At 48.6% G+C, this 27,288-nt stretch overlaps 1 protein-coding gene and 1 pseudogene across 2 annotated transcripts in view; both read right to left on the reverse strand.

Annotated features, from left to right (window-relative positions):
* Nucleotides 1-27,288, reverse strand: part of LOC146889486 (solute carrier family 23 member 1-like) — a 41,829-nt gene that overhangs the window by 13,835 nt on the left and 706 nt on the right. Inside the window, exons 2-3 of one of the 2 annotated variants that reach the window (XM_087901850.1) lie at nt 17,774-17,917; nt 15,926-16,083 (exon numbers count right to left, since the gene is read on the reverse strand). In XM_087901850.1, the coding sequence (XP_087757976.1) occupies nt 15,926-16,083; nt 17,774-17,917 (302 nt within the window). The remainder of the gene's footprint in view (nt 1-15,925; nt 16,084-17,773; nt 17,918-27,288) is intronic. The other variant, XM_087901851.1, reaches the window with a different exon arrangement.
* On the reverse strand, nt 402-3,617 carry LOC148117878 (large ribosomal subunit protein eL29 pseudogene; annotated as a pseudogene).

Raw genomic sequence — 27,288 nt, forward strand, 5'->3', positions numbered from 1 at the left:
GGAAAGGATGAGGCTCTGAACACTGTTGAAGCCAGCATGGAACCTGGAGAACATAGCAGCTACTGCTCTCCACCCCAGGCCCGGAGCATCCTCCACTGACCCCGCCCCCTACAGTTCCCAGCATGCCGTCCTCCATCTCAAGTCCCCAACAAGTTATTTCCGCACTGGTGAGAGCTGTGCAGCCCCAAAACTAGGTTGTTGGATTCCTTTGGGCTCCTGTGAACCACGGGCAACTTCAGGCCTCTGCCTCAGACTCCTTATCACAACAGGCTTGAGGACCGTTCGCAGATGTGCCACCTCCGGACCCTCTGACTTCCCACGGAAGCCCATGTGGTAAGCGGCCTCCAACAACCGGTTCACCAGCAGACCAGGCTTACCTATGCTTCGTCATCAGTGGACATTGGGATTTAGGGGCACAGAGGACTCCCCAAATTTGAATGCAGCTGTCACTGTAACCTATTGAATCTGGGCAGTTTTGTGGGGGTGCATTTAGGTTTGGGGGTGTACAGGTACATGTCTGTGGCTATAAAGGCCAGAGGACTGTCCTGAGTCTGGGTTCCTTAGGCACTATCTTCCTGTCTCTGCCTCCTCAGCTCTGGAACTACAGGTGCCCAACATCACACAGTCTTTTTAATTATTGTTTATGTGGGTTCTGGAACTCAAACTCGGTTTCCACATCCCTGCAAAGCAGACAGATCTACTATTGCTCGTCACCTTTGGGCGGGGCCAACATGCAGCTAAAGTTTAGACTCAAAAATCTCACCAGGAAGTCCCAAAGTAAAAAAGATGGCACGGTGCAGAGAGGGTTGAAACCCACGAATGGCGTGTTAATGTCTGCACGTGGATGTCACTGTGCAACTGTCTTCATTTTAGAGTTCTAAAGCTGAGCATCAGGACAGAAAGAGGCAGGCACCGTGCACGCTGTTGAGTGGAGGGTAAGCATAGAGCACACGACACAAGGTACAGAACTCACAGTCGGCTACTCAGCCGCAGTCCCGCACCTCTAATTCAGTCATCACATGCTCACTGAGGACTTGCCATGCGGCAGACGTGAGGGTCAGAGCCGTGATGGAAAGGCAACACCCACTTGTTAAGTCATCCACCCTTATCCGTTTTTGTTTTCCACATGGTTCCAGTTACATGTGATCAAATGTACTCTAAAACATTCCTATTTATCTCGTCTTTCAAAAGAAATTATCATGATAATTATTATCATACTTATTATCTCAATTCTGTTTTATTACTGGACATCATGTTAATCACCTGCGGCGCCTGTTCATAAATCAGCTCCATCTCTGGTACGCACGTTTGGAAAGAACATCGCATTACAGAGGTCAGTATAAAGTGCAGTTCCAAGTGTCCACTAGGGTTTTGTCGCTGTCCCTGCAGACCAAGAGGAGCCTGCCTTACTCTTGCTGTCCTTTCTCTGCATACATGCAGCCCTGACCCCACAGAGTGACGATTCATAAGAACTTACCCCCTCTGGTCCCTATCAATACTCTAATTGCGCTTACAAACAGTCCATATGGGAGTGGATCCCTCCTGGGTCCTGGCCATGTCATTATCACCGGGACCCAGGAGAGCAGGAATCCCTTGAAGGCTGAAACTGCCACCACCGAAGAGTGCAGCACGTTAAAAAAGACTGCTTTGGTTTCTTCTCATTTTTTTTTAATAGATCTTGCCTCAAGTTTATTTGTAAAAACAGCATAAGGTCCTGACCATCTGCAAGTACTGTGTAGACAGTCACACCAGTCCATCTGTCTTCACATTGGCAGACTGAGACCTTTTTTATGGGGCCTTCCCAGGGGCCTGGGCACCTTTGGGAACCTGAGCTGGAGCTGAGGCCTCTGCCTTGGCTTGAACCTTGGACTTTGATTTTTGGAGCCTACGATCCCTGACCATGCAGCTTCTAATCTGCTTCCCAAGCTTGGGGTGAGCAATCAAGGCGAGCCGGGTGAGTTTGTGGGTGGGGCCCTTTGGCACCTTGGGCTTCACCACCTTGGGCTTCACCAGGGCCTTGATGGCCTCTGCTCGGGCACTCATGGCCTTTGCATTATTTGCCTGCATCTTCTTCAGGCCTTTCTTGTTGTGCTTCTTGGCAAAGCGCATGTTCCTCAGGAACTTGGGGTCGACCCTCTTGAGAGATTCGTATCTTTGTGACCGCAGTTTCTTGATGCCATTTCTGTGCCATTTCCGGGACTGGTTGTGTGTGGTGTGGTTCTTGGACTTGGCCATGGCTGGACGGTAGCTGGCAGCTCCCGAAACGCCTGCGACCGGAAGAGAGCGGTTTCTTCTCATTTTGTAGGTGTGTGACAAAGCTCTCACAAATGGCCACTAGGCATCCCAGTAGACCACTGAAGAAGGGCATTTGGTCATGTCATTTCATGGCCATTTTTACTATTAACTCATTGCAGAATTCCGATATTGCCAAAATCCAATTCTGACGATACTTGCCTAAGGTTGGTGAATTTAAATTTTTATTTGTTTGTGTGTGTGCACACATGAGTGGTGACCAGGGAGCAACAGCAGAAGTCAATTCTCTCCTTCTACCACATGGGTCCTAGGGATTGAACTCAGGTCATCAGGCTTAGTGGGCAAGGGCCTTTACCCACTGAGCCATTTTGCTGGCCCTCATTTTCATTTTTAAAAAGTGTTTTCTGGGCTGGAAAGACAGCTCAGGGGTTACAGGCACCTGCTGCTCTTCCAGAGGGCCTAATTTAGTCCCTGCACCCGTGTCGGATGGCTCACACTGCCTACCATGTCCATCTACTCTGAGGGACATTCTTGCTGTTTGTAGATTAACTTCTGAAGTGCTTCTGTCTGTGTGAGGGTATTGGATCCTCTGGAACTGGAGTTACGGACTGTTGTGAGCTGTTATGGGTGCTGGGAATCGAACCCAGGTCCTTGGAAGAGCAGTCAGTGCCCTAAACCGCTGAGCCATCTCTCCAGCCCCTAAACTAAATATTTTAAAGAATAGATGATATTTAAGAGCCCATTTTCTTCCTCACCTGAATTTGAATAAAAACGTATCTCTGTAACAGATAATGGGGACAATTTGGGCCTCAGCCTCCACCCCTCGAAGGGCTAGTTCACCTGTCCCACAGCTAAAGTGATATGTGTTCTAAGCTTTGCATGGTGGGAGGAAACCCTCTTCCTGGGCTAACCAAAGTGCAAATAGATTAAATTTCCTCTGTCAGTTTCTGTCCTCTAGCTCCTTTGGAATACAGGAAGCTGAGGTGGCAGGTTTGTGAGCATCCTGCCGTACTCACCATGGTACCCACCACGCCAGAGACATGAGTACAAGTGTGCCTTCATCCTCAGTGACTCTTCCTCACTCCAACCTCAAACTCAAGTAGCTGAGGATGACCACCTTGAACTACCTATCCCCCTGCCTCCACTTCTTAAGTGTTAGTGTTACAGGAATGCATGTAGGGATTGAACCTAGGACTCCCAGGATGCTATGCAACACTTTACCAGCCCAGCTACATTCCCAGCCCCTCCCATTTCTAAGTGCCATATCCTCTGTTTTCAGAGCAAAAGCAACCACGTCTTTCTTTTGCGACAACATCCCTTAAAGTATCACAGTATTATGCTTACTACACAGCCTGTAATTGTCTATCCATATATTAATTTTCTTTAAAAAATATGTGTATGCATGCGTGCTTATATGAGGGTATATGTGCATGAGGGCCGCCCCCATGGAGGTCAGGTGTGGTGTCAGACGTCCTAGAATTGGAGCTATAGGCAGTCATGACTTTACTGACGTGCTGGGAGCTGAACTCAGGACTTATCAGAGCACCAGCTGTTGCCAACCCAAAGGCTAAGAATGTCACCCGAAAGGCTCTGAGGCCACGGCAGAGACTTCCTCGTCTCTCTGCACCCGGCCCAGCTGATGTCTCCACGGACGCTTCTGAAAACACCTTGACTTACAACTTGCTGCTGTTGTCTAACTAGGAAACCGTTTCCAAAGTAGAGTGTTGCTCTGAGCAGCCGAAATCCACACCCCTCGGCAACGGACGGTTGACCGTTTGGTTCAAGAATAAATTCTCTCCTTCCCTTTGAGCTCTCCGCTGACGCGTGTTTAATCGCTCAGTCTGTGGTATTTTGCTATGGCAGCCAGAGCGAACCGTGACACTCAGCAAACAAGGTTCGGTGGAAAACAAACAAGGCTTCATCTCTTTGTACCTAAGCTCGCCCTTTTGCCCAATAGGACTGACACTTACACTTGCTTCAAGTGCTGCGGGGGAAATCAGGTGTTTGCAGATCGTGTCGCGCAAGCTCATGCATCATTGTGGCTGCTCTTTTCACACGGAAGAGGAACAAACCAGACAGACCAGGTCTTGGGTGGGCCCAGGGCCTGGCCTGGTGTTCAGGCTGTATCCCCACCTCACCCACAGTGACTCATAGAGACCTGGGGTTTCTTCTCCTTCACATCGCTCCTAGGGGTTTCTCTTTGTTTCCGTTCCAGAGAGAGGGATGAGGAAGTGAGACCCAAGCATTTGTGATGACAGGATGGGCAGAGCCTGGGAAGAGACAGGGGCAAGCGGGGAGGATGAAGGAGATGGGTTGCTCGTGAGGTAACCTGGAGAGCGAGCAAACATGCAAATACGTCTCTTCCACACGTTGTTGGTACACCCAAGGAATGTAGAAAAATACAAACACTTTGGGCAGTACCCTATGACGAAAGCCAAAGTTCAGGTGTGACTTCATCATTGATAAGGATGGCCCCTGGTCATCTGACATGTGCTTTATCCTGCAAACCAGAACTTCACAGGTACCTCACTAATGATCTATCCTAAGACCAAGATGACACACATCTATGAGAAACAAACAAGAGGACACCGTCTTCCCTCACTCCCTTCCTGCCTCCTTCCCTCCCTCCCTGCCCCCTCTGCCAGCCTCTCTTGATTCCCTATCACCAATAAGTCTATCATGTACAGTTCTGTTAGAACTTCTGGAACCCTAAGAGATCCCCACCTTCCCGCACATCTATGGGAGGATCCAGGAAGTCATATAAGGCTCCATATGATGCTGACACAGCAGCCCAGGGTTCGCCCAGTCTGTGTTCTTCAGGGCCGAGAGTCTCAGCTGATGAGACGAAAAGGGAAGGGGTCCTGCTGAGGCTTTTGGAATTCTGAGCCACTTGGTCACTTAATAAGAGAAGATGAGAGACCTGGAAGCTGTCCACAATGAAGAAAGGGACACCTGGGGCCAGCAAGATGGCGCATCTAGTAAGGGCCCCTGTTGTCAAGCCTGGTGACCCAAGTTACACCGCAGAGACCCACATGGTGGCAGGAAACAACTGATCCTGCGAGCTGTCCTCAGAACCATCATGATGTGTGCTGCGCCTCCCCCAAGGAATAAATGCAATGTTTTAAATATAAAAAATAAAGGGGCCTTTTGTCAACTCACACTGTCCAAGGGACTATAATAAATTCAGTGACATTACAGTAGAGTGAGAAAAAAATAGTTGGCACAGGAGACTGCCGAGTCGGGAAGCGAGCAGAAAACAAGCCAGGCATCCCAGACAGCGTTCAGGGACTGTTTCTAAAACTGAAAGTGAAAGGGAAGTAACTGTCCATACCCAAGTGTTCCAGACAGGAGGAGCAAAGGACACTCTGTCTGACCTACACTCGCTCACTGTGACTGAGCGAGTCTCATCCAGTCAGGGTCAAGTAAACAGAAAACACAGCCTGACTTTGGCCTGTGCGGAATCTTACAGCAAGACGGTAAGTGTTTCCGTGGCCTGTAGACTTAGAGAAGAATTTTCTGTATGAAGCAAGTGAAACAGGGGTGGGTGCCCATAAAATATAGAAGAGGACACACTCCTAAGTGACTTCGGGGGAATTTTTAAAGATAAAACTCTAGTGGAAAACAATGCTAATTTGCATAGATGAGACATACATACCACGTGTTCCTTAAGAGAAAAAGTCGACCTTACAAAGATGCTAAATAGCTCCAGTTAATCTATCGATCAGTGCAAATGCTACCAAAAAATTTTAAAGAAAAGCACGATGAAGAGAAACATACCCAACCAAACAAAATACACAACAAAGTTATTAATTTTAAAACGCTCTTTAAAGTGTTTGCTGCCCACGTATAAAGACAGGAGACTTCCAGCAGACATGTTGGATTGTCTCACACACACCTGTAACTCCTTCAGTGAGGGGAGCAGAGATAGGGAGACCACAAGGACTTGCTGGCTGCCCTCCTAGGTGAAATAACATGACCTTCAGGTTCAATGAGAGACCCGGCCTCAAAGCGACAAGACAGAGTGACAGAGGAGGACCCCTGGCACCTCCCTCTGGCTCCTGTTTGAGTCATGTATGGTCAATGAAACACTTGTACATACACACCCCACAGACACACACATAAACACTCACATACATACACATCACACGTATGCACCCCACAGACACACACCACATACACACACACACGCAAACACGCACATATACACCCCACAGACACACACACAGACACAGGGGCACACACATAAACACATACATACACACCACACACACACACACATACATACCCACACACAAACACACACATACACACCCCACAGAAAAACACACACAAACACACACACACACACACACATATATACCACACACACAAACACACACATACATACACACCACACAGACACACACAGACACACACACACACACACTATTATGTAGTCTCTTCTGAAATTAAAGCCTTCCATCTTGGAGGAAAACTTTGTTTACAGGGGAGTGAAACAACAGTATGTTCTAGGAAGAAGTGAACCACTTCAAGACTGCTCAATAGGACAGAAAGTGCACAACTCAAAATAGCTTCAGGAAGTCCCTGAAACTGATCAAATCCACTAGGACCCTCCTTTCCCAATTACACACAAACAGTAAAGACTGCCGAGAGTTACTTTCAGACAAGCCAAGCTGCAAAGAAGACTTTTAGAGGCCCATCTTGTTGTAAGAAGCAGAGACACGCTGAATTGCCTCGAAGTTTGGAAGACCCTCAGGCCAACTGAGCCACCTGGAAGGATGCTCTCCAGCCCGATGGGCATCAGGAACAGCAGAGCTCTTGAGATGCAGCTCCATGGAAAGGACCACACAACTACAGCAGCATCCCCTGGTGTCTCCCTGAATGTGCAGATTCCCGTCTAAGAACAACCCTAAGGATGGGGATTCAGTCACATAATTGATGACATCTTGGTGATGAGCAAAAAAAATTCCGCTTCATTTTCCCCTCAGTGTTGTGTAACAAATAGTCTCCTCTGAAATTACAACATTCCACCCTACTGGGGAGCTCCTTATCACGGAGGTAAACAACTGGAAAAAAAAAAAGAATACCTTCATGAACTCCCTAAATCTGACCGGATTCACTAGGGCCCTCAGCCTAGTAAAAGAGTCAGCTGCAAAGAAACCTCTTAGAGCAGAAAAGGACAAAGATTTTGAGGCCAGAACAGCTGCCTGGAATAAGCAGAAACCAGCTGAGCTGCCAGGAAGAGGTTAAGACCAACTGAGGCAGCTAGGAGGGCACTGGGGTGCTGGGGTGGGCTTTGGTGATGCAGCTGTCTTGAGTCATTTCTGTTCCTGTACATAACCCCTCACCCATACCCTTGTAAGTAACGCCAATAAAACTCATTGGCAAACCAACTTGGAATTTGGGGACATCCATACTTTGGTCTGGGAATGAGTAGACATTTGTTCATGTCTCCCCAGGAAAAGTCTGTTCTCTCTCTCTCTCTCTCTCTCTCTCTCTCTCTCTCTCTCTCACACACACACACACACACACACACACATGCACACGCACACATATGCACACAAATAAAAGCAAACAGTGAGATTCTAGTTGAAGATTTAAAAGACTCCTGGAAAATTTGGAAGCTCAGCAAGAGAATGCCTTGGCTACATAAGAATTTAAGGGCTGCCGAGCCTGAGAACCTGAGTTGGGTCCCTAGGACCCGTATGACAGAAAGAAAGAATAGACTAGCACAGACTGTCCTCTTGACAACTACACACTGACTATAGCACCTCCCTATCCCCTGCTAAATAATTAAATAAAATGCAAATTAAAAATGAGTATGAATGGATAACAGGATCTATTAAAAGCAGTGTATTTATAAATAACTGTGAAGATTATGGCATACAATGTAAGGTGTGGTTTTTACTTGACTAGTACAATTTTGATGGATCTATTTTTACTTTTTTCTTTATGCATTCTATATAATTTCCAATATATATAATATGTACAGGCGAGTAGAAAACATAGAAATATGTGCTTATTTTATTTATTTTTGGTTTTTGTTTATTTTTGTTTTTCGAGACAGGGTTTCTCTGTGAAACAGTCCTGGCTGTCCTGGAACTCACTCTGTAGACCAGGCTGGCCTTGAACTCACAAAGATTCGCTTGCCTCTGCCTTCAGAGTGCTGAGATTAAAGGCGTGCACCACCACCACCACCACCAAGTGTTTATTTTAAAGAAATGAAACAAAATATATTTCATCATTATAACAAAAAAGAACTTTGTCTAAGGTGCACAGAATCATATTCTCTCTGAGAAATGGATGATTATTTAATAAATAATGCTGAGAAAATTGGTGTTTAGGGGACAAGTGATCATTTTAACCTAGAAACATAAAACCTTTAGTGTACAAAAGTCTTCATTAAAATTAAAGATACACAAAATATTTACAATAATAGAGACAAAATTTAATGTTCTCAATATATATTTAGATAATATATATAAACTAAATTTTTGATTAAAAATTAAGGAAAACATTGATTTATGAATAAAACTGTCCCCTCTTGAAACCACTAACTTGACATTAAAATATATTTTAGGGGCATAAGTCCCAAGAATAAAGAAAATGAAATAAGAAAATTGCACTAAAATTTGGCAACTGAAAAGCAGATGGTGAACAGGAACGGACCTGCCAGCCCCTGGGAAACAGGTCCCACACAGGTGGAGGTAAATGGCAGAATTCTGGAAAGTCTCAGGAAGCGGTCCTCACTGTGGGATAAACATGGCGTCGTGACAGCGGATGCCTTAGGAGACATCCCAATCAGTAATGCCTAAGGTGGAATCCTTTAGAGGGTTGAGGCAAATGCCCGGACAACCAGCTAAGGAGAGTGAGAGATCTTCCTGTTTGTCTTCTTTAAACCAGCTGCAGTCGGTCATGGTGGTGCATACCAGTAACCTAGGAGTCTGAGGCAGGAGGACAGCCCCTCCCCAGGCCAGCCTGGGCAGTATATCAAGGCCTTTTAAATAGATAAACAACATGAGCTATCTACCAGCCACTAGCCTAACTGTATCCTCAGCACTCAGTGTTGGCAGTGGGTCGGGGGATTTGTTCTGCCTCCCCCCACCCCCCCACCCCCCCACCCCCCACCCCTGCTCGCTGTCCCTTCCGCTCTACTCTAAGGTAAGGGTGCTCTTGAGAGACAGCGGTGAACAGATGTGGTCAGTCACAAAGGAATCTCGTACCAGAGCCTCAAACCAGGCCTCCCAGCCTCCGTGGACACTAGATAGCAGCCGCGGCTTCTTTGCTCTCAAGTACAGGTTAGAGCGTATAACGCGCTCCTAAGCTACTCTTTAAAAATGCAAATTAGGTCAGGAGAGATGGCTCAGCGGTTAGGAGCACTGCCTTCTCTTCCAAAGGACCCGGGGTTCAAGTCCCAGCACTCACATGGCTGCTCACAACTGTCTGTTACCCCAGTTCCAGAGGATCCAATACCTGAGCACAGACATACATGTGGGCTAAACACCAATGCACATAATTTTAAAAAAGAATTAAAAAATGCTAATGGCTGTCAGCTTTCCTGGTCATAAAGTATCGCATGTACTTTGAAGGCAAGTAAATGACAGAAAAGAAATATTAAGAGTGAACTTTAATCACTGTAATTCTACAACTCAGAAACGGCCACCGACCTTCAGTTTTCACATGCCTTTGATCTAACAACTCGATAAGCCTTATTAGCACACGTTCAGCTGTCTTGTCTGTCTTTCCATAAATGCTTACTCTCCCAGTCATCAGTTACATTGGCCACTGTAACAGTGGTGGGAGACTTGAAACAATTCAATAGGGAATGGTTAAATAGACGAGAACACACTTACTCTATGGAACACAGGGCGAACAGCTTTTGGAAAGTGCTATTGCAGGGGTGTGTTTATTGAAACGGAGGGGGGGTGGTGGGGTATATAAGAAGCACTGTGTGTGCCAACAGGGAAGCATTTCTGTTTGCCACAGTTACATTTTAAGTAATTATTTTAATGGTGGGGGCAAGGCACAAAATGATATAGAGAGTACTGCCCTTTTATTTCTATGGGGAAAAAAAATCTGTGTCAGGCATTGAGCTAACCATTTTGTATACAGTCTCTGATTTAATTCTCTCTTTTCAGGGCTAGGGTGAGATCTGACCTCAATTATTAGATGGTCACTGCTGGCTTTGGACTCCGGATTCTCCTGTCTTCACTTCCACTGAGTCCAAAGCTAGCCATGGCTATGATTGACATGCTGGGCTGCCTGGGACCCTGTATCCTCCCACCCCCCACCCCCATCCCCCACCCCCCACCCCCCAAAGAGACGGATGCTCTCTAGCTCAGACTCAGCTGTCCCTTGTGTCACACACACAGCAGTCCGGGCGGCCTCCTCATGTGAGCAATCACTGGCTTGCCCTGCTACCCTGTATAGTTAGCCCTGCTCCCGCTCCTGCCAGGAGTCTGGGGATGGCAGGAAGGAAGATATTCTAGAGACACTTGTACCCTTCCCCGGGATATCAAACTACTGGGTCAGTGGACCCCAAGAGGTTGGAATGTACCCTGGAGTCTCTTGCTGGGAAGGGAAAAGGGCTGTCGCCTTGGCGCCAGTTCGAAGAACGCATCTTCCAGAGAGAGTTCACATAGCTCTGACAATTTGCCAGACCACCTTGCAGGAGACTGGAGCTGAGCAGAAGATGGGTCAGTGATGGGCAGAACCACACCTTGTCCGGGCATGCTTCGTTATTCCTGCCTCTTATCTCTGTTTTAACTGAAACCTCACGTCAGGTGCCGGAGGCTGGAGTTCCCAAGGGGATAGTGTCACTGGGGCTCTTTTCCTTTTCCCAACGTAGCCACGCTGTATAAATACCCTTTATCTGATTTATTCAGTCTGACTGACTAGTTGACCTACTGAGGATGGCTGACTGAGGACTGCCGGGGTCTGATGCTAACAACTTGGTAACAGAACCAAGGACAGGAACGGAACTGCATCCAGACCGGAACGAGGGAGTCCCTGGAGCGTGGCTATGTGAGTCGGAAGCACTCAGGCACAGGAACGTTTGCTCCAAGATTAAAGAGAGACAGAGATTGCCTGAACCCCCCTCCCCTCAAGAAATCCCCGGGTTAAAATTACAGCAGCGCCAGAGGCAGGGTTAAATCTGAAGCTCCGCACAGACGACCTTTTACTTCCTCCAGAGATTACCCTAGAAACGCAACAGTCCTGTGTTGAAATGAATGGTTTTATCTCATTTTACAACCGCAGTAAGCTTCAGAAAAGGGAAGACAGTCAAGGAGCCTACGCAAGAGCCCCGGAGTCACGCTACAGACCTACAGACATTGCGAGGGTTGTCAAGGGTTACAGCCACCAGCCCGCCCCACACTGGGAATGTCCTTCTCAGCTCTCAGGTCAGGTGCAGCAGGCACGGACTCTTGGAACTCTTTGGCCATTTTGTAACTAGGTTTGACTTGTTTTCCCGAAATCTTACTGCATTATCACTGACCAGCAGATTAACCTGATCTACTTGGCCTTTGATTCAGTCCTAAACTCATTATCACAACCTCCGATTCCCGGACAGTAATTCATGAGGACCTGAGCGGGAAGCGCATTTCCATGGGTGGGGCCAAGCTCAGCTTGTCTACTCCCACACAGTCCGAAGATTCCAGCACGATCTACTTCTTAACTTCTTAATTTTATTTCCTGGGGTATGAATTCCTTGAATCCCTTGAGCCCTGACTCATTATTAGCGTAAAGAACACCTAGACAGCAAAGCTACTAGGTTCACTCATTCCTGTAACCAGCCGAGATGTACTTGTTCTACTGTCCTAACATCAGAAATGAAAGAGACTTTGGGATATTATCAACTCAATTGTTTCATTGTACAAATAAGAAAATTCCAGCGTTAGTGAATGTAAGTGATTTTTCCATTCCCACAGCTAAAGCCAGAACTGGACTTGGAAGTTTTTCCCTGATGTGATGCTCCCATCAAACTGCCTTCTCAATATTTATATGTATGCTCATAGATTAGGGTCGCTCTCAGCTTTTGCCAAAAAAGCTTCTCGTCATGGTGGGTGAGGGGTGACTGCTGATTCATAACTGATCGAAATGCTGAGAATAAGAACTAGTAGAGTCCTCATCTCCATCACTCACTTCAAGGAGCAGGGAAGACCGTGCAGGGGGAGAGACAGAATGACTGTTAAGAGGTCCAGTCTAGAGGGACCTCTGGGACGTGCTATCTGTAGCCAGGACACAGCCGTGGCACCACAGCCTCACAGCAGCAAGTTTGGTCCTGCCAACATTCTGCTGCGGATGGGGCAGGGACTCACAAGGCCCCAACGACTCCTGGAGGAGCTGCTGGTAACTAAGGTTGCTGGGGGAGAGGGGATGTTTTCTTCAGAGGTCGAGTCACTGGCAGGGCGTTCATGCTGCTGTAAGTGAGCCCTCACTTGTGGTCTGTAAGCAGCCCTGATGAAACTCATTGAAAAGGAGAGAGAAAGAGAGAGAGAGAGAGAGAGAGAGAGAGAGAGAGAGAGAGAGAGAAAGGGAAGGGGAGGGGAGGGGAGGTGGGGGAGGAACTGGGAGAGGAGGAGGGAGAGGGAACTTTGGTTGGAACAAAAAACAAACAAACAAATAAATAAATAAAACCAAAAAGGAAGAAAAGAAGAAGAAAAAGAAAAAAAGGGAAAATACAAGGGGAGACTAGTTAGGAGTAGTGAGTGGGTCAGGAGACCGGGAGGAGAACAAGAGAGCGCTGAAAATAATCAAAATGCAATATAAGCATGAATGAAATTGATGAAAATAAATTTTGAAAGGAGGCACAGTTACAAAGTTTCCTTAAAACTGAACAGCTTCAGAATCTTGGGGGAGTGGGCTGCTCCAATCACAAGGGCAAGTAACTCTCTAAGGGCAGGGTGGGAGGAGGCTCCTACCCAGCCAGGGACATCAGGTCTCTGGTATGTGGCTACCGCAGCTTCTTAGTCCCAGGGCCAACACTGACAGGGGCAGGAGTCTGGGTTCAGGTCCCTAAAATGTAGACTACAATCAACCTGGTACGTTTTTGGCTTCTTCGTTGTACTTTGGGGGGGAATAGGAGCTCACAGAGATGGTGACAGAGAGGGAAGAGAGGAAATGGCAAGACTGAAACAATTCATTTTAATTGTGGAAGAGCCTTGGGCATGGACACTTGCGACCTGAATTCTAGTCCTGACTTTGTGTTGGGGGTTTGGGGGGGTTCCCCACCTTCACTACGTTGTGAAGATGCAGACAGAAGTTCCATCCTCCTCTGTAACCCCAGCAATGAGGGCACAGAAACAGACAGATTTGGGAATGCCAGGCAGTGAGCCTAGCCAAAATGGTGGGCTTTGGGTTCAGAAGGAGACCCTGTCTCAAAAAATAAGGTACACCAAAGAAGATACCCAGCATCCTTTTCTAACTGGTAGATGTGTGCTCACAGACACACACACCTGCGTGCATGTACAAAAATAATGCTAATAAAAGTACATAAACATAAAAAAATAAGATGAAATTTGTGATTTGTTGTTGTAGGTTACTTTTCTCTGTAAATATTCTTGTTTCTACATAATTTTGCATTCATAATTTCCTGCGCCTCTTCCTAAAGAAGACACCAAAAACTATAGCAGCATCAGGCTGTTCAGAACTGGCTGTCTATTCTCAGGACCAGGTGCTAAGAAAATGTCAAAGGCGGAAGCACTGGATACAAATGGGTTTGGCGGAAGGAGGTGTACGGAAAAGTCAAGAGGTTCCGAAGAGAGGAATTCCCAGACAGTAACTTATAATCCCTGCCCTCCAGACTGTGGGAGTCAAGACCCCGCCCTTTCCGGCAAACCTCCTTCACATCCACGGCTCTTCGTTTCGAGTTGTGGTCCACTAAGTTGAACTAGGGCTGTCTATCTTTGGAGCTATCCACTGGAGCCCGGTGGACTCTGCAGTGGAGACAACTGGAGACAATGACTGCCTTCTCCCAGAAGCTACGCAGAGTCAGTAGTTCAGCAGCAGAGGGTGAAGCCCTGCGAGCCCCTCCGTCAGTCTTGCGTGAACGGTTCGGGAAACAACAGTTATTGTGAGCGTGAGGCTGTGATGGCCCTGTGGAGGCTCGAGAATGAGATTCACAGCCCTTCTGTCTTCCAGCTTCCACATGCTTGCAAGCCCCTCTTTTTATAATGGTCCCTGAGCCTTAGGGATGTCTAATAATTTAATTTAATGTATCGATTTGACTGAGTTAGGGATGGCCAGATAGTTAGTCGTCAGAGTTCATCCGTGAGGGAGTTTCCAGAAAAGCTTGGTGACTGATCAGCAACAAAGACACTGCTCCTCACAGACACTGTTTCCTCGAAACACAACAAAAAGACAACGGGGTGTGTGTGTGTGTGTGTGTGTGTGTGTGTGTGTGTGTGTGTGAACTGGTTCTTTCTCTTCCCTTAGGCTGGGATGTCCATCTTCTTAGGCCTCCACCATCTCTGTGTACCTGGTTCTCCAGGTTTCAGCTCACAGCTCCCGCCCTCCACTCATAGCCCCAAAGTATTGCATTTGGACTCAGCCCAGTTCCATCACCTCTCCCCAGGTCTCCCAAGATCCTCTGCTCGAATGGTCCTCTGCCTCTCCCTGCCTGAGTTTGCCTCACTCTCCCAGGTCTGCCTCCTGAAAGCTAACAGTGAGAAGCTAGGCCTAAAGATGGCTAGGGGTAGCTATTAGGGGACTCTGTTCTTTCCAGGTGGAACATGGATGTACAGGCCCGAGTGTCCCCTTGCATGCGTGGGAGACCGTTTGGGATCTGGACCAAAGCGGGGTAGGAGGAGAAGGAGGAAGGCCACGGGCTGGAGGCCGCTCTCTGCACTGCCCAGGTTCACACTGAGCTGCAGAGTCAGACAGACCTCAGTTCAACTCAGGCCTTCAAAATAGGACAATGGGTTCATAGTTCAGCGCACAGTGTGTCAGTTTGATTTACAACTCTCTGACATCGACCCACGGAGTGTCTGAGTCCTCATTGGGTTATTCTTATTAAGGGCCTCACAAACATTTGAGACTGGCCTGAGCAAAGAGAGAGTTGCAAGGGCGGAGGAGAGGGCTCAATCCAAAGTGTGTTTCCTACACAAACATAAAGATCTGATTCAGTTCCCCTCCCCCCAAAATAATCCAGGTGTAGTGGGGTATTCTATAATCCCAGCACTGGGAGGTAGAGGCCAGTGGATCCCTGGGGCTTGATGGTCAGCCAGGCCAGCCTGCTTGGAGGGTTCCAGACCCCTGAGCGATCTCATCTCAAAACATAAAATGAACAGCTCCTGGGACACAACGCCTGAAGGTGTGCTTGGTCGTCCACACACTCATAGGCATGTGCACCAGGACATCCATGTAGACTCAAATGAACATGCGCATAAACACATATGCGAGAGACCGAGAAAGAGAAAGAGCGCCCTGTAGCATTTGAACCCATGGCTCCTCGTGTCCCCTGCATTTCTCTTAGCTTAATTTTGTAAGCTAGGAAGGAACACATTTTCCCCGCAAGATAATATGGAACTTTGTTACCTTTTACCAAGCTTCCTAGAGCCTCTCTTACTCCTCGCTCCAACCAGCTTCCTCTCATCCCAGCAGCATCCAAGCAGACCCTCCCTGGTATCATAGCCAGTAGAACTCAAAATCCACGGAGAGCAGTTTTACCTACCTGACTCCTAAGAACACTTGCAAGAGGGTGCAGATGCCCGCGACAAAGAACATGGTGCTGATGAGGTAGCTTTGGGTCAGGGGGTCATGCTGCAGGCACAGGTCCTTGGCCAGAATGAGCGGCACAGCCACGAGGCCCCCCAGGGCTGTGAGAAAGTGCTGTGGACAGAGAAGGAGGAGGGGATGGGGACGCTGTCTGCATCTGCATCCTCCAAGGCATCGTTCCCAGGGACGCCCTCCCACGGCCAGGATTGAAAACTCTGCCCCTGGTCCCCGAGAGACTGACAGTGAGGGGCAGGCAAAGATTCTGTTGAGCAATGAGTACTAGACAGTTCTGTCCTAAGAAGCTGGGACCCAACCAGAGAGACTGGGCTGTGAGCACAAGGCCACTGCGTTGGGAACTGATGCCCGGAGACAGAAACTAAGATAGGATGGGGAGATAAGGTGGGGGCCTTAAGAATAAGATCACAGCAAGGGTGGGTATGAGCAAGGAGGACCCCAGTGTGAGCTTGGAGCTATTGGCCAAAGACTCATTGAGTCCTGCTTAGCAGATCCAGATTTCAGAACAGGTTAGAAGTCATTGCATGCAGCCTCCGCTACCAGGGGGATAAATCAGATGAATGTAGGTTGTATACAAACAGGAGATAGATAGAAATTAATACGGCACAGGAATGAACCACTATTTCACACACTCTGGCCTTGGAACGGTCAGTCTGACTGGGTTGAGGGAACTACTCACACATAGGCTGCAGCTAGTTCTATTTGGAGTCATACCAAGTGTCCAGCCCCACACAAACCCGACCCTTCGTATGCATCTATTTCTCTCTCCCTCCTCCTCCTCCTCCTAGGGATAGAGGGCTCCACATCTCCTGGTCATGTAGGTGGGGATAGCGGGAGGGTAGCAGGCAAGAAATAAACTACCACAGGTCTTTAAGGGACAGCTTCAGCTCTCGTCACCGCATCGACTTATGTCTCAAAGGGACCGGTCATCCAACGGATTAGATACGGATTAATCCCCTCAATGGGTATTCTGGAATAATCCAAACCACATGACCAGCACCCCTCTTTGACAGATGCGGGGTGGAGTATACTGGAGGCAGGGAAGACTTTAAACTCCCTGACAGCTTGCGCAAACCAATGATGGCCAAAGATGGCTTGGCTGCTACAAGGAAGGGGATGGAGTTTTCAGAAAAGAAAGCATGACTATTTCAAGGCACATTCTCGCGATATCCCATGGTCCCTTGGAAAATAACACAAGTTTAATCTTCTACAACCCTTTTTGGTGAAACTGCGGACTGAACGCAGGGCCCCACACATTAAGCAAACAGAACTTTTAAACTATCCCCCCACCCCACCCATCCTTTGATAGCATCTTACGCGGGCTTCTTTGGCCTGCCACCAGCTAGACCAACAGAAACCACAGCACTCTCCAGGCCTTGACACCACCAGTGTTTCCTTTTTCTCTGGCCTGTCCAGCGGTCGTGGCGAACGCCACCTACCAGGGCCGGCTCCTTTCTGCGATCAAATAAACCTCTTGATTCTAGAATAGCCGTTCACGGAAGCTGAAACAGAGAGGCTGCTGACAGCACCACCCCTGTGGAAGATGCTCAGCTGGTGCCTCTCTCTGCCTTCTCGGGAGCCTCACCTAAGTGAAGTGGACCTTTAACCAAGTCAGCTTCCCCCCACTCAAGTGAGAATGGTCCAGCATCTTCTTTTAGAAGTCAGCGCTCATCCTCACATGCTCACGGAGCTGGGATGGATGTGGAAGCGACGGCAGCAGACTAGTTAGATCTCTAGTTGTTTGATAGAGAACTGCCTTGGATCCCGTGCTCTGGCTGGGTCGTCTTACCTGGATCCCCAAGAAGATGCAGAGATACCATGGTGGGCTGTCCAGGACGCCATAGGCCAGGTGGCTGCTGCTAGGACCCTTCGGATGCCCATCCTGCCTCTCGCCTTGGCCTTTAGTGTGGGAACTGGGCACCCCGTCGACCCTCTGCGGAGACAAGGAAAGAGCATTTGTGACACTCCAGGAGAAAGCTACTATACTTCCTGATTTCAGCCACATGACGGACACCCTTCCAGACACAGGAGGCCTAGGACCGGGGTCAGCGGGTGCTAGCCAGCTGAGGAATACAGAGACGGAGAAGAAAAGAAGAGTGTCACCTTGTCTCCTACGTTAGGCATTTGTGTTAAAGACTCTTAAGTCTTGGGCTGTGGAGAGGGGGTGTTGACCCAAAGCCTTGGCAGAGAGACAGCTTTGCCAGGAAGAATATGGGAGCCTGCCTTCAAGTCAAAAAAAATAGGTAGATTTCCTTTCAGAAATTGGGGGTGAGCCTGGCCCCTATGGCTGAGGACACCATACTCAGGACATAGGACTCAAATGATTTGAGCTGGATCAGACCTGAAAGCCTCCTTCCTACGATGTGACCTCTGTGTTTCCAGAAAATACTATGCAAGCTGAGATGGGAGGAAAGCGGTTACACCGTGCCCAGCTGCAACATCAACGAGCCACGACAGTGACCAGCAGGGCCGGAGATATCCACAGAGGTGGCAGACGTGTGCCGGTGGCAACCAACCGCTGTCTAACTGCACTCAAGGGCCATACACAGGAGGGAGACTGTGTCTGCTACGAAACCCAGCCAGCTTCCCAGGGCTAGTGAGATCATGGCCATCAGAAAACAAACAAACGAACAAAACCTACCACCGTCATTTCACTAGACCAGCATAGTTCCTTATTCTAAGTCTTATCCTTACACCCGCAGAGAAGCGTAGCTACCACCCCTCGGCAAAGAACCCTCTCCTTACAGCAAATGGAGGCCTTCACAGAAAACCATAACTGAACACAATACAGAGGTGTCCAGTGGACACATCAGTACCACAGCTCCTCGTCTATGACCCAGGAAACCTCAAGGAAGAGCGGTCAGAAGCTTGCTTCTCTTTGTCATCCCAGCTTGTTCTGAAGTCTCTGTCACCATCAGTGTGAACTGAATGGAAATGACAGATTAGTGCAGATGGGTGCCGTGTACACAGAAAAACCCAGACCCAGTAGTCAGTCTGCATTCCCATAGTTTAGCCAAAAATAACTTGGGATTATAGATTTTTATTCTGACTTATTGACTGCATTGCCTATTCACTTTGGGAAAATCAATAATATGTCTGTCTCAGTGTTCTTATCCGTATAAATAAATCTAGGTGGTTGAGAAAACCACTTTGCAGCACATAGAAAGCACACAGTTCAGGGCTTGACGCAGCGCAATCACCCAATAAACATTAACTACTGTGCTCATTATGACCTTCCATAAATGGCAGGGCTGACATGTGCTTGTGGTTCACATTGAGACGTCTGGTTGGAGGTAGAGGACCATTGAAACGTTATCTCTGGTGTGGCCAGAGGTAGCAAGGCCACTAGCATGAGGATCAAGTCATTCTAGCTGATATGTCCCCAAGAGAGTCCCCGGGCCCTGGTCAGACCACAGAGTGCAGGTCTACGCAATGGCACGGCCAGAGCTGCCCTAAGGGTAGTGTGGGCAGCAGGAGACAGACCTGCAGGGTCATTGACGTCACTTCCTCCATGTCTACCTCCACACCTGAGTGTCCCACACTGTAGCCCCACTCAGAGAACATCCCCGAAGCAGTGACAGCTCATGACCTCTGGACCGGCGTTAAGCACATTGACCCTGGATGCCCCTTCCTTCCCAGGAAAAATATTTAAAATATTTGTGGATTATCTCAGTAGAAAAGTGAGTCATGCGCTAAATGCCTTCAAAATGAATTTTTTCATCCAAGTATTTATTTAGCAACACTGGAGATCAAACCCAGAGCCTCCCCTGGGCCAGGTTCACTCTGACCTACACCACTAGCCTTTTCCATTTTCTTAAAAAAAACAAATGAAAACATCTTCATGAGCTTCTAAAATATCAAGGGCTGGAGCGCCATGTGTTCTCTGTCTAATGGATTCATGACTCTACTCCAGGGAAGTGTGAGATGGTGGTTCGCAGCTTGATCAGAGTGGATGGCTGAGAACAACAGCAGATCAAAAACTATGCAGCTCTCAGCAGCTCAGAAAGCGCCATCCCTGCGGAGAAGACTCCCATGTGCCCTGCCCCCAGAACTGGAAGTCTCTTTCCGAGGTTTCAGTTAGCCAAGGCCAGCCACAGCCTGGAAATATTAAATGGGAAATTCCAGAAAGACACACATTCCTAAGCTTTACATTTTAAATCTTTTTCATTTTTAATTACGTGTGTGTGTGTGTGTGTGTGTGTGTGTGTGTGCGCGCGCGCGCACATGTGTACAAGTGCCCATGGAGGTCAGGTGAGAGTGTCAGTCTGGAACTAGAAATACCTGGGGTTGGAAGCTGCCCAACAGAGGTACCAAGAACTGAACTTCGGTCCCTCTGCAAGAGCAGTAACTCTTAGCTCCGGAGCTGCCTCTCCAGTGCTAAGCTTTATATTTCAAACTGCGCCATTTTGAACAGTGGGATAGGATCCTACACAGACCTTCCCACCGTGCCTGGAAAGAGAATTATCCTTTATTCTGCATACCCACGCTATACATACTGCCTTCTGATAACTCATGGAGTCGCTGTCCCTGACATCAGACCTTTGAATCACAGGATTTGTGGTCGTTAAGCAGTCCTTCTTTCCGCTGTCGTGACCCCCGCATGCAAGAGTAGTAGATTGGGATGGGGCATGGGAGGACACATCGATACCACGTGATGGCATTGCAGGGTGGAGAGGATGAAGTACACGCACGCACGCACGCACACACACCCCACAAATACACGTTTAGATGTGTGTTTATGAAGAGAAATGATACCATTCAGCACTACCTGAAGTGTCAGGAAGGCTTCTGCTGGAGTCTTAGAAAGCATCTCTACAAATAATGGGAACTGCTGTTTCCTAAGTGAGGTCTCGCTACCTCTCTGCACTGCCAACTCTTTGGACTAGATAATTCTTTGTGTGCCCTGTGTTGGGGGGAGGGCTAGAGGTGGCTGTCCTATGCACTGTATTATGTTCAGCACCCTCCCTGGCCCCTCCTCTTTATTGGCTGTGATAACCCAACATATCTCTGGACGTTGTCAATGACTCATAGCGACCATGAAGTCACTGCTCCCCATTACCGTAATAGCAGTTACCGCCTTCCCCAAGAAAACGCTAACTTAGAGGAAGTGCTGGCTGGCAAGGATGGGGATGTGGAGGGGAAGCCACACCGCGGAGCCATTGAAGGCGCAGGACGTCAGATCCTCCACATGGGTAGAATGCAAATACTCAGCCTGACTCCTTCCTAGTGTGTGCCCATGAGACCCTCACCAACGATAATGAGGAAACCCCGTGCAGCACATTGAGGGAGGGGGCCATAAACCAGCCTCCTACTTCCTGATACAGAGTCTCCTGAGCTAGCCTCAGCTCAGCTCTGCGGAACTACTTTGTCCCCACATCAAACATTTGTTCGCAAGTCTTCTCCCACTGGTCTCTAAATCAGAAACCTAAGAGTCTTGCTTCATTCTCAGGCAGTGTGGGCCTTCGCTGGGCTGATGAAGCAGGTGGGCAAATACTATCAAGGAATGACTGTGAACGTCATCTATGAGTGGGCTTTGTTTTGCATATTGCTTTAACTCTCTGCCTTTATCTATTTGGAGACCTTTCGGGATTTCATATCTGTCCAGATGTATCGACACTGCTTGGTCCTTGGGTTGTACCTGGAAGCGGTCTGTCTTTCTTCAAGGGTCAAAGCTGGACTGGAGATAGAGGAGAAGCTGCCAGAGGAAGCGCTGCCTCTGGGCACATCTGGTGAGGATTTAGCCAAGTTATGGAAGCATCTGTGAGGGGCATGCTACTGAGAAAGAAACCACAGGAAAGAGGAGACAGAGAGAGAGAGAGAGAGAGAGAGAGAGAGAGAGAGAGAGCCTCCAAGAGACCTGCTGACTACTCTGGTAGGGAACTCAAAGGAAGAAACACAAGGGAGAAGGGTTGGGCACATGTAACCTGTCACTCCTGGCACAACTGACCACCCTAGGCACCACTGTCTCATTTAGCATCTAGGACAGCCCTGGGGTGCTCCCAGCCTCCGGCTTGCGTGGTGTGAGAGTGCCTTGCGCAGCGCAGCCTATGAGGGAATGAACTCTCAGGCCGCAAAGTTTTAGCTCTGCGGCTTCAGCCAACAAATTCACCACACACTCTTTCCAGGACCTCTGGGACTCCCTGGAAGGTGAAGGGACAGCGAACACAGTGACAGGCTGGGAGTCAATCAAAGACACTTGCCAATCTGAGGTCCTTGGGATTACCTCCATTCTTTATACCCACACAGGCCACCTTGTAGTTACAAAAGTTACTTCCGTATTTGCTTCAAATCAGTCATGTGAGAAAATGATCCTACATCAGAAATCACACTTTAAAGGGAGAGCCTAGGGACTGGAGAGATGGCTCAGTGGTTGAGAGCACTGACTGCTCTTCCAGAGGACCGGGGATCAATTCCCGACAACCACATGGTGGCTCACAAACATCTGTAACTCCAAGTCCAGTGGATCCAACTGCCTCACATAGGCATGCATGCAGGTCAAACACCAACACACATTTTTAAAAATTACCTAAAAGGAGCTTAGAGTCCAGGAAAACATCCTCCCTGAAGACAGCTTGTTAGTCCCTTGTGATAGAGTCTGTGACTTGCATGGACCTCTGTGATTTGCAAGGTTGGTACGAAGGCGAGCCCAAGACAATACTTTGAGCTCAAAAATACATTTGTTTTCAAAATACATTTGTTTTCTTCCTCCCGTGTTTGCTTTGCTTTTTCTATCTTGTTCACTCGATTGCTCCTAAGTGTGTCTTTTGCTGTGAACTACCCTAAGTAGTCTATGCAAAGAGGCGGGCTATGGAAATGGAAGCAGCCGGGGAACATGGTACCTCACAGTCCTGTGTATCAGCCATGAAGTGCTGGTGCGCTAAAGATATTTATGGAACCGGGTGACGCAGAACCGGGTGACACACCAGAGATATTGGGAAGATGATCTCAAAGGAATATGGGGTAGGTGTCCCAACTCAAGACATGGTGGAATACTAGGAAAGCCAGAGGAGACCAGCAGCTGTGCACGTGAGGTGTGGAGCAGCCTGCGAGCCATGCCTGCAGGAGGGATGGGTCCTTCATGAAGCCTTCCCTGATGATGTCACGCAATGGTGTGAGCAGAAAGATCACCCCTTCCAGCTGGAGGTACAGCTCTCAACTCACTGAACGACTTCATCAAAAGGGCATTCTGATGAGCTAGGCATTCCGTGGCCCTTTACAGTTACAAAGCGGTTCCAATGGACCCTTTCATTGGGGTCTTGTCCCACTATTCCCATCCCCACTCCACTGACAAAAGAGGAGTCCGAGAACAAGCGAGGCTCCTGGGTTTGTCCACAGTAGGCAACCTCCTCTTCCATTGTGCAGGGAAGCTGCCTGTAACTGTGGTCTGGTGGGTGGGGATGGGTACCCCCCCCTGCTCTCAGGAGCACGTGAGCAGAGGGGGAGGGGCTCCGGTGCAGCGAGAACTGCGGTGACTCCTCCGGCACCATCTGCACCACAAAGTGCCCATTCCTTCCGCTCTTCAGGTTCCGCCTGCCTGACCTCGGTGATTTCCTACTTTCCTAGCTGGCTCCTGGGATTTTCACATTCCTCACGGTGGCCGCCGTGACCCCGCCTTAGTGCCTCTTTGCTGGAGTCATAGTTGCTATAGCTCCTAAGACAGGGACCGAGGCTGAGCTTTCTGCATAGTGGGAAGTCGGGGTAGAAAGTCAATGGGAGAAATCCCAGCAGGACCGGCTTCCTCCTTATACGTCTCCTTGATAAATGTGGCCAGCCAAGAACATCCCAGAGGATGGCTGACAGACCAGAGAATACGCTGCAGTTTCTGAAGCAGTACAAACCAACTGCGACCAAGAGGGAGCTGCAGAAGTTTTCGAGCTCCTGCTGTGGGTGGTAATGCTACTGAGGCTGTGCCATCTGCCCCGGAAAACAAAGCAAAGCAAAACAAAACAAAAATCAAAATACAAAAAAAAAAAATGTAAGGAAGAACTATCACAGGAAAAAAAAAATAAAACAAAAACTGCACATACTATTGCCCTTGCTAGCTTATAAACTGATAGGGAGAGTTGAAAATGAAGGATAAGATGACGGTATTGGCTGGCTGGACCATCACAAGAAAGCAAAATACAAATAGACGGGTGTTGAACAGTTCTTCCTGGAATTCAAAAACTTAGAGCCCGGGGAACAAATCTAACAAGGAGAAAGAAGAGATTAAGGAATAAATGATAGCGAAGGGACCAAGCAGGAGAGAAGAGGTGAGTTGCGCCCAGTCTACCAGGGCATGCAAGCCTGTGTTAGTTCGAGAATTAAGAAGAAAGAGAATTCGGCCAGGACCTTGGACTGGTCCCAGGCTTGTGTGAATTCACTGAGCTTCACAGGCTTTTTTCAAAGACAGGAGGAGAGCCGCGGAGAGAGGTGACTAGGCTAGGATGCAAACTGGGCTTGTGAGATGCTAAAGCAATCCATAAGAGGTGAGAAAAGGAAGCAGCAAGAGAAGGGGACTGGTTTGGGTTTCTCAAGAAGCCTATGGAGCAAGATAGGCGCGAAGCTGGGGTTTCTAGGGAGAAAACTCAAAACTCAAAGGCTGCACTGTGATCCCCAGTGTGTCTGCTGTCACCCTGTCATGGAGGAAGGAGCTCTGTGGGTGGGAACCACAACAGCCTCTCTTAAAGGAACAGCCAGTGCAACCTGAGAGGAGGACCACAGTAGAGTGGCAGGAGGCCCCACCCAGAACTGCAGATTTATTGGTCCCCTACTGTTGTGCTGGGTATTAGGGCTTAGGTGGATGCTAGAACCAGCTGACCACCAGGAACACCGAGGGTGCCGGGCCCCAGCTAGTGGATACGGCGGTGGAATGGTGCGTGCAGAGAAATAAGTAAAACACTTTTTTAAAAATTGAACTTCACCTCGGAGCACGCAAGTTTTTCCCCCAGAGTATTCCATTCTCATTTCTCCACTGGGAGTGGAGATTGTGTGCTCAGCTCTGGGCCCTTCCGGGAGCCAGATACGATCAATAAAGAGGCAGTAAGCAGGGAGCCTGTGAGGGCCCCAGCAGATACAAACATGACCTTTCCTTTTGACCCTGACTGGGTCAGAAAAGATCACAAGGCAGCCTTGCCTAGCCTCCTGCGGGTGCAGTGATGCTGGGAAACCCCTTGGCACTGCTCTGGAAGGAGAAAGGCAAACATCTCTTGGAGGTTGCAGAGGGCTGGCTGAAATAGCGCCTCTCAAAGGTACCCCTGTAGCCTACATTTTCTGAGAAAAGAACTGACAAGGGCGATGGGATGTTCTGCATGCTGTACTGGGCCTAGCCAACCGTTCCCTTTAGTATCCCTTCCCCCCCCCCCCCCCCACCGCCCCGGCCCTGTAGTCTTCCATTTCTGACTCTCGGCACTCGCTCGGAACATGGAGGTAGATCAGAGACCCTCTCGCCCTCTCCGTAGACGGCATGCTGCTGACCTCTAAGTCTTTTGCAGACTTAGAAAGGCCTCTGAAGGATGGGCAAAGACACCTGAAGGAGAGAGGGTGGGAACTCAGCTCGCACAGGGCCAAAGGTCAGGAGTGTTATGGTTTCGTGAGATGAAGACGATACCCAACCAGGGGAGGCAGACAATCCTACAGCAGCTACCCCAGTAGATAGGAAAATAATGCTGGAAGAGCTCAAATGGAGGTACCCAGAGTGGGTCCCCAAAAGCCATAAAGTCCTGGTGCCAGGGTAAGTCTCCCACCCCACCCCCACCCCCGCCATAATCTGTTGACCAAGAAATCCCCGCCACAGGCACTACAAACCACAGAGGCGATTACTACCACTGCTGTTGGTCACGTGCCAGAACTAGATGGTAAATCTCTACTGTCGAAGACGCATGTGTGTTTTACCTCCAGGACATGGAGAAATCAGAATGGGACTTTGCAAGACAATCTCTCCTTGCCGATCAGCCTTCGCGAGGCTAGAAGGCACCATGCAGGCTGCTAGAGGTGGGAGATGATCGCCAGCCTTGCTGGGCTATTAGACTCTGTACACTACGGTACCAAAGGGGCAGGCAGGATGTACTCACTGATGCAATAGTGCCACAATTGTTATGAATACAACAACAACAACAACAAAACCCTTCCCGTTGGGTTTAAGGCCATTACACGTGACATGTAATCCAGGGTTGGGAAAGTCATGGACCCCAATGGGGAAGCAGCAAATGCTATCCGGATGCTTGTCAAATTGGTTTCAACACATTGTATGTATACCCACGGCATGACTGCCACTGTGAGCCACTTGGCCATGGAAGGAAACCCTTCTCGGTCAGAAGTGTATCGTAGTGATCCATAACCTGTCAAGTCCCTGAGGCTAAGTGACCCTTGCTATATAATAGCCTAGTACTCAGCCACAGATGGAGAAAATAATCACGTATCTGTATCATCCTGTAAGGCTTGGAGAACATCGCTGGAAGGGTGGGTGGGAAGAACGGAAAAGCTGAAGGAAGAGGAGGAACATTATAGAACGCCTCTCTCTGAGGATCACTACAGAACGCCTTCCTCTGAACATAACAACCATTACCATATCATCAGGGCGGTTCTGCCTACCCAGACAGACGAGAGTGGGCCTGTTGGCGTCCCTCATGGAGGGATGGGTTGGAGAAGGTCATTAGACCCTCCCCTGAGATTTTAGCCGCTCTCTTTTGCAGCTCCTGGCTGGCTGTATGTCATCCTCCCAGCGTCACAGGGCTAGAGTACACAAGGTATGGGAGTTAATTTTAGGGGGACCTCATCTACACAGCTCCAGAGAAGTCAGCATTCATGATGGGGTGAGACTTTTCAGTAGTGACCCAAAGCTACTTTTGGGTCACCCATGGAACTGTAGGTAAGCCAAATAAACTTTTGTTCACCAGTCTTGGCTTGGGTGGGATGGGTCTGCCTCCGGTGCCCTATGTGGACGGAATAGACATTTGTTTATACCACCCCAGGGTGATTCTTCCAAGTCCTCTGCTCTCTATGAAAGATTTGTCCTACAGAAGCTCAAATTCTAGGAAGCTCAACATTCCTGAGGAGGAAATGGAATCTTCAGCATATTTGTTTTTGAATCTCCAAAAAGCATAGAAAATAATTCTGCGGTGCGACCAAGCCTTTTTCTCTAAAGATCCATTATTTTCTCAGAGGAGAATGTTAGGGGCCCTTGCCAGGAATATGAACAGAGTGGACAGAGCCTGTGTTTGGGTCCAGAGAACAGACCAAAAACCTAACTCAGGTACTCAGGTCCATGGGTGGTCCCTTTCTCCAACCCTTTGGCTGGATCTGAAGACTCTGCTCAGCCTGCCC

This window comes from Myodes glareolus, chromosome 25 (assembly GCF_982192425.1).
Source record: "Myodes glareolus chromosome 25, mMyoGla1.1, whole genome shotgun sequence".
Taxonomy (NCBI): domain Eukaryota; kingdom Metazoa; phylum Chordata; class Mammalia; order Rodentia; family Cricetidae; genus Myodes; species Myodes glareolus.